The 12,461-nt window shown below is 37.7% G+C and overlaps 1 protein-coding gene across 1 annotated transcript; it reads right to left on the reverse strand.

Moving 5' to 3' along the window:
- Positions 1-1,070: 1,070 nt before the first annotated feature.
- Positions 1,071-11,860, reverse strand: PSMA1 (proteasome 20S subunit alpha 1). The gene is made up of 10 exons (XM_007430916.4): positions 11,703-11,860; positions 9,578-9,622; positions 7,986-8,087; positions 6,670-6,773; positions 6,025-6,113; positions 5,174-5,244; positions 4,448-4,577; positions 4,170-4,249; positions 2,333-2,437; positions 1,071-1,414 (listed from the first exon to the last, which is right to left on the reverse strand). The coding sequence occupies exons 1-10, from the start codon at positions 11,703-11,705 to the stop codon at positions 1,358-1,360; spliced, it is 786 nt and encodes a 261-aa protein (XP_007430978.1). The 5' UTR covers positions 11,706-11,860; the 3' UTR covers positions 1,071-1,357.
- Between the last annotated feature and the right edge of the window lie 601 nt (positions 11,861-12,461).

The following is a 12,461-nucleotide window of genomic DNA, read 5'->3' on the forward strand; positions in this document are numbered from 1 at the left end:
TCCTAAAATGAAACCAACTTCCTTCTTCCCCATTTTCTGTAATCACCTGAATTGCCTGAGAAGTGTACCTGGAGAATAAGGTTGCCTTTCGAGAAATAACTGTTTTATAGCAGCCAAGGGATCTGTGAATTTCAGATAGCATGGAAAGTCTTAAAAGCTTAATTTCCAAAGCCACAGAATTTACAAACTTTAATCCACTTCTTTTTCCCAGCAAGCTTTGAGATCACTCTACCCCCATACTTCATGTTTGAAGCTCTCCAACACTTCGATATAACTTAGTGGCTCCAAGATCAGCTGCATTTTTGTCCCCCCCCCTTTTTTTCTTTGCCTGAAATAGTTCTTGAAACTCAGAATATTGCAATAAACACACACACAATTTTCCTAATAAAAATACTGCTTTCTGGATTTTTGAGATCTTTTTCCCTCACAGCCAACGAAGTTACTATTGCTTTTTATGGTTCACCTAATAATGTGGATGTTGCATAAAGGAAGGAACTGCCCTAAATTGAGTGGAGATCTTGTTCTGGAAAAGGCATCTTCTCTTAGCACTAACTCTCAGCTCTGCCTTTGCAGCAGACTTCACCACACCTTGGAAACTAGGGACATTTTGTTAAAACAGGACATTTTTCGCTCTGGATGCCTCCATTCTGTGTATGTCAGCCATTATTAAAGGGAAATCATTCAAACTGGAAGCAGTTGTAGGTGTTCCAGATGGAACATCCAAGATTCAGAACATCTTCAGTGTCTGGAAACTCCTGAACTGTCTTCAGAATAGCATGGTCCAGAAGAAATGGAACATTCTGGAATTCTCTGAAAGAGTCCATCCCCCATTCAATTCTACACATCCCTGGTAGAAACCTTTTTCTGTGGATTTCTAAAAAATTAATTGGATCCCACTCTATATTGTCAACCAATTTGATAATTACAAATAGATTATATATTCCAATTTAAATTGATATGAGACCCATAAAAACAAGATATTTAGAAATACTGACACAGGTACAGGATCCCATAAGAGTGGGATCAAATGATATCACCATTTATTGATTTAAGGATTTAAAAAGTCACAGTTTTTCACAAAAGAAACAAGTTTATTTCAGAGATTTTTTTATAACATAAAAGCAACATGCTTTTTCATATAAAACATTTTTCATACTCTTCTAGAAAATGACATCTTTTCTTCCCAACAGAAGTGATCAGTTATTTTTTTCTGCCAACATGTGTTTTTGGTAATTCATTTTAAAGACTGATGCTTTATCACTACAGTATGCATTGAATTTCAAAGTTAAGTTACAAAATACAAATAATGCTCCCAGCATTATTTCCTCGGAAGTAACTTATACTTTATGCAATGTAATTAGTGCTCCATTGGCTCCTCAGGCTTTTCTGCTGTATCTTCAGCAGGCTGAGCAGGCTTGAAAGAGTAAAAGAAATTAAGATAACTGTCACAGGGAAAAAACTCACAAAATATATACAAATACACAATCCCACCCCCCCCATATTCAATATAGTAATAAGTAAGTACAGACATGCAGACTTTCAATACTCTACTATTATGCTTTAATACTCCAACATAAATTAAAGGTAAAAGTTGGTTTGATATATTTTTAAATGTTTCGTTACTTTCATATATTTAAGATTTAGCTCAATCCCCAGAAAAACAGAATATTCGTGTTTGCAGTATCTGAACTTCTTTAATTGGCTTTAATTGGCTCATTTATCTGTCATACCTTCAGTTATCATTTGTAATGTTTATGTGTAGGGTATAAATATATTTAAAAAATCATTTAGACTGTTAAGTAAAAATGTCCAATTTGCTTAATGTGCCAGTGGAATGGATATATGGAAAGAAACTGATTCTCCCACTTTTTCTAAAAGTCTGCTTTGGGCATAGGAAAAGAAAGGATGGGAAATGTGTTTGCATCACCCTGGGAGGAATCTTTAGAGAGCAAGACAGGAAAAGATCCATATTTCTGCAGAAATTAAAATCCAAAGCATACTAGTCAGGTTAAAAAGGCTTAGATAAAGAAAACTTTTGCTTACTGCTTACTGTTGATACTGTAGTCTCAAGAGTAAATACTATAATTATCATGATAATTATGTTAATTATCATTAAACAGACAGAATATCATATTCCAAAGGCACTCTCTTAGGTCACCAGTCAACTAATTTCTGAGGACAGGGCAATCTAGAAAAAGTCCTCAGAACGGAAAGTCTCATCATGTGATCCTGTTACTTGCAAATGAAGATTTAAAAAAAATATTGAGATAAGCAAAGAAAAAATGGCCTAATAAAACATTTACAAAATGTGTCTTTATTAAGATTTGCATACCTTTCTCTGTGGTCTTTCTTCCAGACCTTCCAGGAATGGTGCTACATCATCATCATCATAAATAGTAAACTCCATTTCTTTACCAACAATCCCAACAGAAACATTCTGTTAAATGATAATTGTAAAAAAATGAGAAAATTCACTACATTTCCCAAGAAAGTAATACAGAATATACTTTATGTTGCAATTCAAAAAGTAATGAGAGTGGATTATACTGATCTTGCTGAGGCCATAATTGGACTGAATCATACAATATACATATTTCAATATATTGCTAGAGGTGTTCCATGTATCAGTTACCTTACATATGCATTTTAAAGTATACACCTTTCCCTTCCCAAAAATGACACCTAAGCCCACAAAGACTTACATAAAAGTAATATTTAAAGCACATATTTAAAAGCTAGAAGATTAAAAAAATATATATCAGGGATAGAGAATCCGTCAAGTTCTGAACTATATGTCTTAGAATCCTTCAACATGATTAGCTGGGGTTGCTGTAAGTCAACATTCAAGAAACTCTGGAGGGTAACATACTCTCCTGCCACTAGTCTACATAAGTAAGAGCAAAAAAAGCCATCTTCATGAATCAGGGAACATTTTCTGATCAAGCCATCTTTTAATGCTGACCACAAATGTCTCACTTAATGAAATATATCACATATGAGCACTACTACAAAGATGTAGCATTCTATCTATACGCTCTCATGTCTGCCATGGAACAGTTATAGCATAGAACCATGGAAGGGTGTATGAGATGTATCCTAAGTCATAATTAATACTGGACAAACATGGTTAATAATTATATAAAAGTAATAGACAATAATTCTCCCAGGCATGGGGGTCTGGAGCTTAGTTGAGCCAGTGAGTTATTGTTATTAGTGTTGATGGTCTTAGCTGCCATGTTTTATTAATTGTTTTTTTTTTGCTATATACTGTAATTTATAATTATATTGATGTTTTTATCTCTGTTTGCCACCCAGAGTTGCTTGCAAGATAGACAGCCATATAAGTTAAATAAAGGATACAGTAATATGTTTTCTCTAGGAATTCCAAAAGCTTACTGGACATTGCCCACCTAAATAATGTCTATAAATACACAAGACCTCAGGTCTTCAGATTAGATTACTGGCCTGGTTGGCACATAATACAGGTAGTCCTCAGGTTACATCCATTTGTTCAGCAACCATTCAAAGTTATGATAGCACTGAACGAGGAGGACTTACAACTGGTCCTCGAAGTTCATTGTTGCAATGTCCCCACAGTCATATGATCATGATTTCCAATGTTCCCACAAGCAAAGTCAACAGGGAAGCCAGCAGGAAAGTTGCAGTCATATGAGGTCCTGTCTTAACAACCCACAGTCCTTGCTTAGTGATGGCAACCAGGATTGCTGGAACTGTTGTTAAGCAATGGGGTCATGTGATGTCGTGCCTTACAACAGCATTACTTAGTGATGACAATTCCAGTCCCAATTACCATTGTAAACTGAGGACCAGCTGCAGTAGGCCACAATGTGATCTGTTGGCTTTGGCTTTCCATGAAGGAACCCACTCATGATAGCTTAGAACTGTTTGGCCTATCAGGACCACTGTTATTTAAGCATAGTTCCTGGTATGGAAGTCATGAACTGGCATGTCACATAAACCTCATTATATTTTGCAAAACACTGGAAGTGACTGCGTATAAGACTTTAAGCTTGCTCAGAATCGTCTTCAGTTTTGTATTTCCTTAATATTACATAGGGTTGGTGTCACCCTTCCACAATGTTCATAACTATTGTTAGCCATGCTTCAGTCACAGGTCCAATTGCAAGAAAGAAAAATCTCAGCCTTGCCTTAATAGTTAGATCTTGTTCAGCAGGAAGTGTCTCTCTCAGAGCACGCAGTCCATGCTTCACTAGTTCATTCAGGTTACCTGCAAAATAACTACATTTATTACTAGTTCAGGAATGCTGTATCTTCTGCAATGAATGGGTTATTTCAACACACCCTCAACTTCCTCATCACGTGATTGATAGCCAAATAACTGTTCAGCAATGAACCACCAAAAGTATAAATGAGAAGTCTATAAAAAAAATAAAATAAAATAAAATACACACTACACACTACTTACAGTCAGCAAACTCAGTCATATGTCGTTCCAAGTAAGTTCGAGCAGATTGGGATCTTGCACCAATGGACATTGCTTTGCAGTCAAAATAATTTGCAGAAGGGCAAGTCTGGAAGATATGGGGGCCCATATCCTGACAAATTGAAATGACATTTTTTAAAAAAGGAGGAATCTATCAGACAGCTTACATGTAGTATTTCACAGTGTCACCACCCAGATAAAATATATGTTGCTTTCCCATTTGTTTTACAGTGTAGCTCACAACCCCTGGCTATTAGGGCCATTCAACACATTTTATTCTGAACTGTTTCAAGCGCAACCTTTCCAAAATTTCCCACTTCAAATGCAAAATTAGTTCAAGCACTTTTAAAACAATCCGTTTCATGTTTGAAACAGCAGTCTCACTCTCTATAAGTTCTACAGAGCTTGATGCTCAGAAACAGTTTGAAATATTTTACTCTTACCTATCATTGTCAATACTGGCTGGAGTTGATGAGAAACTAAATCCCAAACATTTGGATAATAATATACTAAAATTGAAATGTATCTTGGATAAAGCTCCAAGTTCAAGTTTCCTATTCAATATTCATAATTAGTTATAAATTATTTTATAACACAGAATAAGATTCTGAACCCTCTTTGCTGCAATTCTACCATGTTTACTCTAGGAAGGAAAACCTTTCAGAAAAAAATATACAGCAACAAATCTCCCCCAGATGATGTACTTACATCATAGCCTGCAATAAGAAGTCCCACACCATATGGTCTTCTGCCATAACGTTGCGTTGGTATCTGTGTTTCTTAAACAAGCTGAGGAATACATCTCAAAAAGCTGATTCACACATTCATATGAAAACTTTCCTACACATTCTTCAAGATTTAAAAAGCAACCCCCATCTCCACCCCCCCCCCCAAGTCAGGTTATAAAGATACAGGACACAAATGGAAAACAGCAGTAACAGTGGTCTTTCAGCAGTGTTCCCCTGTTCTCAGAAAGCTGCAGTTCCATCAGTGTAAATGGTAATGGATTTTATTCATAGAATTTAAAATAATCAGCAGGAGAAAAAGAAACCCACCCCCAGTCTCACCTTCAATAAGCACTAAAAAATAAAACAGGATTCATGTTAAACAAAATCCAAAATACTCAACATGAATGTTCAACATATATTAACTGCATTATGGAAACCTTTGAAATGATAGGAGGCAATATTAAAATAGTACTGTATTTAACAAGTGATAAATTTAACACATGCAAATTATTGTGTAATGTTGAAGTAAAATTTGTGGATGAATCTGCCTAAACAGCAGATGAATTTTGTTTCTCTTAAATCCAGAAAATTCTTATTTTACTGTTCAACTTTTATTATTCTGTTACGTAGCTGAGATTTTCAATCAATTAATAGATTTTTAGCATCAAAGAGAGCTGCCCCTAATGCCCTGTATTGCCTCACTTTCCTGAAAAGCAATACATTATACAATATAACTGGCTGAGTCCTTAGCAGTAGGGTGATTATCCAACAGTTAAATATATTAGCAACTATGAGAAACCCACAGCAATTATCACATAGAAAAAAGGATACTGCTTCCAATCAGAGACACTAATCGAGATACTGGAAGAGGCCTGTCAAATACAAATCTGGAATCCAAACACTCCTGACGCATGAAATTGCTGCAGGAATAAAAGACAGTTTTTTTCCATTTGTAGCTTCAGCATTTCTTAGGTTTATTCTTCAGAAACCATAACTGTACAGATATTATAATACGCTTGATTGTAAAAGAGCTAGGTGGCAAGGAGTGTGAATTCATATTGGCATGAAATTATTGGATGCTCTTCAGCAATTACTTTCCGCCTCTTTCCACCTACTCCACCATCAGCACTTTCAATCAGGTTATACCCTCAGCTCTTCCATGTGTTCAGTGACTGCATGGAAGGAGTAGTGGGGTTAGCCTTGCTCACTACTATTCTTATACAATACTGTCACACTCTCCCAAATGACTAAGAACAAGTTTTGCACATATACTTAAATTCAGCAGAACATTTATTGGGAGAGCTGGTTATGGTGTGCAGCAACTGCAGTAGATAAGATTAAGGATGCAGAAATGTGGATACAGCCTATGTAGCACTTAAGAGCATGAATTGAGAATCAGATACAGATCCGCACCATATTTATAAATTGACAACAATTCCACATTCAATCAATCAAATACTCAAATTCCAAATTTACCATAGGAGTCTTGCATCAGCAGTAAGTCCAGCAATGGAAATACCAATATGGTTATCAACATACAAGATTTTTTTCTGATGAGCAGCCAGTTCAGATTGTGCCCTCTAAACAAACACAGATACCCAAAAGTAACAGTTATGAATCATATACTCATAATGACAAATATCAGTGAAACCTAAATTTTATGGGGGGAGAAGGTGTGCGTTATTTCTCACTGTCAAACTAGAGAGTATATCATCTGTAGTGACAATAGCAAATTATATCACTGGCACATCATTGCAGAAATTGACACTTTGTATATAATGTCATTATGCAAAATGATGTAAAATGACATACAGTGGGAATTTTGTTCATTGCATCTAAAATCCACTGGATTGGGGTTTCACTGCATTATTAATAATTTAAACCGCTATAGTAAAGATAGATGAACTGTTACTCCTTATGTAAACATAAGAAGCTGCCTTACGCAATCAATCTATGACCACCCAAACGGCTTCTCATTCAGAGGATTTACTTCCAAAAACCTGCAAACCATATCTGTATAGTGTAGTTTGGGAGGGGATCTGGCATGGTCTAGAGGACAATGGAACATTCTAGAAAAATCTGGAATCTTCTGTTCCCAAATGGATGAATTTAGCACATCCCTACTAATACTGCAAGTGAAAGAATCAAAAGTCTTGTGTCTGTCTTTGCTCAGTAAGCTAACATTTGTAACTCCATCCCTATCCCCCAATATTCCTACATGCCAGGCCTAATGATGTGCCTACTGAGAACCTGAAAGCAGCCTATGCAGTGATATCCCACCATTGTTTTCATCAAGAAAAACTAATAGTCTTTACTGCTGGAAACTGCATTATTATTATTATTATTCATAGCACACACAGCTATAATAAAAATTTGCAACTCTCTCTGACTGCATTTACAATCAAATAATATCCTGATGTTTTTGCCACATGATCTATCACTGCTTGGCTCTCTCTTGTAATTTTATTCTAAAAATTTGGTGTATGTTACATTTCATGCTCCCAAACTTCATTTATACAATTTATGTCCCACTTTTCTGCCCATCGGGTGCTAGGCAACAATAAAGAGTACAATAATTAAAATATTGTTGTATTTTAAACTCACTCAAGCTAAGTATTTATTTATTTAGAACAGACTTCTCAGCTCTTGCCCTACAAACAAAAAGTGATTACAACCTTTTCTTCTTGGCCAGCATGTATATTCTCTAGGTTGGGAAAAACTACTTTAAGGTTGTAAATATTAGAATGCTTCATACTGTATATCACATATGCTTTTAAACAAACTGGCTTTACCTTTAAGGCAACTAAAACAGCGTGGGTTTTTGATTTTAGTCCAACAGTTGCAGACCCTTGTTTGACAGCCTCCATTGCATATTCTATTTGGTGAATTCGACCCTAAAAACAAAAGATATCCTTATGAATATGCTGATGGTACAAATGAGCTGAGCATCCTGCAATAATAAGAAAGGGAACAAATAATGAATGCCTTTCATTCAGAAACTGTGTGTGTGTGTCTTCCTCATCCTACTTTCATCCACAGCAACTGCCTGAGGTAGGCTGGGCTGACAGAAATGCTGCCTCCAAATTATCCAATGAGCTGAAACTGAACGCTTTGTTATTCTTTCTTCTGCAATGGTTTGCTTTCTTCAAATGTTACTTAACATTGTCCTTAGTGAATAAAAAAATATTCTGTGACAGTTTTTGAGACTTAACTTCATCTTTGCACAATTGCAATACATCAATAAACTTGAGCACAAATTAATAACACTTTCTGATGAGCCTGTCTGAGTACAGTGTGCAACCTCAGGACATAATTAGCCCCAGGAATTCAGCTGTGTTGGAAAAGAGAGACCCCAAATACACACTAGGTTGCAGTAATGACTTATATTCATTCGAAAACTTCCAAGTAAATATGCTAAAATCCATAGTATGGCAAGTATCTTTATCAGACCAATAAAAAAATGACATAGTACTGGTAGAGCTTTTGAGCTTGCCAGAACTATTCAACAGATGAAAGCAGGGAAAGTGTCAGGTTCAGCTCAAAGAACTCCACGAGACAGTGCAAATACAGTTCTGTTGCATTTATTAGCTTCCACCTCAAGACAGAAATCTCTCCAAACTGAACCTAAGTTCCCAAGCCAGCAAGCCACAACACCGTGAATTCCTTAGGGTGGTGCCAGTCTCATCTTCTTAAACTTCCCACGCTCCTGCTGGGGGCTAAGAACACGCTTATCTTCCTGAGCCTGGCCTTCATACAACATTCCATCACAGAAAGGAGAATAGCATTAATGTTTTGGTTTATACATCATGCTTAGTCAAAATGTGGTTTGTTTGGATTTGAATGTTACGTGAACCTACTCAAGTATGGTTTAATCAACAAACCAGGGTTTCCATAAACCTGACTCAGTCTGACATAATTTAAGTCACAACTTTAAAAGAGAATGTGAGTGTGGCATTCTTACACTTAGATTCTCTCAGGCCACACCCATTCTAGCTTGCCAAATTGTTCTTAATCTATACAGATGTTCCTTATTGTTTCTGAATTTAGCAAACAGCAGAATATGATTATCTTACTATTCAAAGACTCAGTGGCCTCATACCTCTGGGCCTAGCATCACACAAGCAACCTTAAGTAGGTTAAGCTGCATTTCCCATAGCTAGTAACACAGAAAGCCTGATGAACTTCCTTCCAATTGGAAAATTCTCTTATGTATAAATGATTCATACAGGTTGTTACTATAAAGAACACACTTCCCATTTATACATATTTGCAAATTTCTTGTTATTACTTTTGCTTTCAAATAAAGGTTTAAATCCTTTGATTTATCCTTCAACTGATGAGAAAAGGAAACAGACGAAAAAGAATAGAATGACAAAAATAATACCTGGGGACTCCAAACGGTGACATCATTATCATATTGGTTGCGAAACTAAAGTGAACAAAAGGGATTCATTAATATTACTGCTATTAAAGAAGGAAAAATAAAAACGAAAACTCACCTGTGCTATGGATTATCATATCTGTAACTGAAAAAAAAGTTTCTGGAAATACTAGGACTTCTAAGATTATCCAAAATAATTTCAATGGCTAATTTTCTTTTCAAGATAAAAATGAACAAAATTGTAGAAGTGTGCAATAGGCAGTTCCAAAACAGGAAAGATTCTTCAGATCCAGTGTGGAAACTTTTGTTGTACCTATTGGTGGCACCTTGCAACACTACAAAAAAGCATGGCTTCTTTACAATATCACCAACAAGTACAGCAAGTGTGCTCCAAGTCAGACTCAAGCAATCCTTGGGGTTCTCTGAGCTTGGTTGTTTTCTTGCAAACATTTCGTTACCTGGCTAGGTAACATCTTCAGTGCTTCAGAGAACCCCAAGGACTCCACAAGTCAACCCTGAGCTACATATATTCTCTTCTATTGAGACTCAAGCAATCTTCTCACTTTGGGGATACCTCCACATCCTTATTTATTTATTTATTCACAAATCAAATGTATACGCTGCCCATCTCACAATATAACTGACTCTAGGTGGTTCACAAATAGTATCTTTGGTTTGTTCAGTACTTGCAAGTATACTATTCATAATTATTAAGCTTTATTAAGAAGTGCAGGAGGCAAAGCTTGACAAAGGGAGAAAAAATAAAAGATGGGAAAAAAGAAGCTTGATGAAAGAAACAGCAAACATTGGACACGTAACCCAAGTCACAGTATTAAGAATCAAGGCAAACATGGGAATGTTTGATAAATTAATATCCAGCAGTTCATATCCAAACTATGATTAGAAATAAATCCACATTTCTAATTTGCATGTTGAGGTCTATAAGCTAAAACTGCAATCTAACTTGGTAAAAAAGTTTTGTTTTCAGTTTCAGTAAGAACAGCATTGCACATCTATTGACTGATCAAACAGGGATCTGAGGACAGCTAAAGAAAAGTGTTTCATTAGCTACTACATCGACACCCATGCCTATCCAGGTTTAGCCAAATGAAATTTACTTGATTCTTTGTAGGACTACAATGTGAGAAATTAAAATGTAATTTAACTAAGTAATATCTCTATTTAAAATTGACAAGATTCCATTGAACAATTGTTTTAATTTAATGCAACAGATCTTACTAAGATACATCTTTGTATTATTGTACTGTGTACTATTTATATTATCTACAATACGCGAATGTACTGTTCTTATATTCTTTGATACATGTATACCTACTGTGCTAGGTTGACTTAATAGATTTTATTGTCTGATTTTATTTTGTGACACCAATGTCTACAAGATCCACCAATGTCTACAAGACACTGCATGCATCTCTAGATATGTAAAACTCTGGATTTGGTCGTCTCCTCCTTCGCTCCTCTCTGCAACCAAATCCAGCAAAAGGCTGGAGATCGGAAGTAGACCAAAACGCTGAATCATACACGTGCATTTACATATACGCAGTGGGGAAGTTTTGTGTCTACTGAGACCGGATAGTGGCACCGCGAGAAAATTGTGGTGGGCACCCGCTTCCTTTGGTGGGGTCCTGAGATTAAAGAAATGTGTGAAAGGATGAAGGATACCATATTTTGTATTAGTCTGAAAATATAAACCTAAGCACAACTTAGGATTCTATCTAGAAACTCTTTTCTGATTACTCAAATTGTAAAAGATACATTAACAAAACAAAAAAAAAAAATAAAGAAACGAATGCCTGTTTCAGTGGAAAAGTCCGCTGAGCCGCCTATGAGAAGGGCTGATGAGCGTGCAAAAAAAAGTGGGGGGAGAGGGACTGGGCCGTACGGAGCGGGAACCCCAGGAACGGAGACACGCAGGCCACTGCTAGCGGGCTCAGGGTTTCGAAAGTCGGCGATAAAAGCAAGGCAATCTGGGCCGCAAACCCGCCATCGCCGACAGGTGCTGAGTCACACCTACCGTCCCGCACAACGAAAGCGCGGCCTCTCCCTCCCCTGCCTCCGCGCTCGCCCCGAAGCCCCCTCCCGCCAACCGCGACGCTTCGCCTCTCACCATGTCGGCAGCTTTCGGAGAGCAGCGCCGGCGCTTGGCCAGAAAGGACGGTGGAAAGCGACGGCGAACTCGGCAAGCGATAGGTTTGGACCCGGACACTTCCTTCCCTTTCCGTCAAGGCAGGGCAGCCGATTGCCGAGCTTCCGATCCCAATCCGCTTGGCCGAGCCATCTCCTCCCCCTTCAGGAATCGTAGAAGGTGGGCGTGCCCGTGCTTGGATGCACATGCGCATTGGATCCTCGATGAGGCGAGGCGGGGCTGGCGCGGCGGAGGAAAGGAACGGGGAGAGCGGTGCTGAGAGCGCAAAGTCGGCTTTATTGCTCGGTCGGTTTGGGGAGGATGTGGTGTAGTGTCACCGTAGTCGTTTCGCCATGTAGGGCAAGGTGAAAGAGCCACCACGGCTTCTCAGTCTGTGGGCAGCGCTGAGAACTGATTGGTTTGAAGGAACGCTGCAAAGTGTAAAAAACATTGAAATTGTACGTTGCTCAAGTTACCAAAAAGTAAATGGTTTCTCACAACATGGGCTTGTTACGTCGTTTACAAACAAGTAGCCTTTTTGCCTTGGGTTGACCGCTGGTGAGGTCTATCGCAATATTTGTTTGCGTTGTTATCCCTTTGCCGGTTCCCTTTAATCTGTCTCTGCACAACTGCTAATTTTCGGTGCAAGGTTACAACCTTTTAGTAGCATCCCATTCTTTCTCTTCCTCTCCAGACATACGTGCACTGCACCCTTGCGCTTGGTTCGACTCTAAGCTTTAA

The sequence above is a fragment of the Python bivittatus genome, unplaced genomic scaffold (genome assembly GCF_059951505.1).
Source record: "Python bivittatus isolate LINGU-HERP-01145 unplaced genomic scaffold, Pbiv_v1 ctg000480_np1212, whole genome shotgun sequence".
NCBI classification, from domain to species: Eukaryota; Metazoa; Chordata; class Lepidosauria; order Squamata; family Pythonidae; genus Python; species Python bivittatus.

Bases quoted from the DNA above. Each gene is read 5' to 3' on its own strand.
- PSMA1 (XM_007430916.4), bottom strand. The intron at 6,114-6,669 runs GTAAATTTGGAA...TTATTCCTGCAG, and splicing joins GCTGATGCAAGACTCCTATG to CAATTTCATGCGTCAGGAGT. The intron at 5,245-6,024 runs GTATCCTTTTTT...AGCTTGTTTAAG, and splicing joins AGTGTCTCTGATTGGAAGCA to AAACACAGATACCAACGCAA.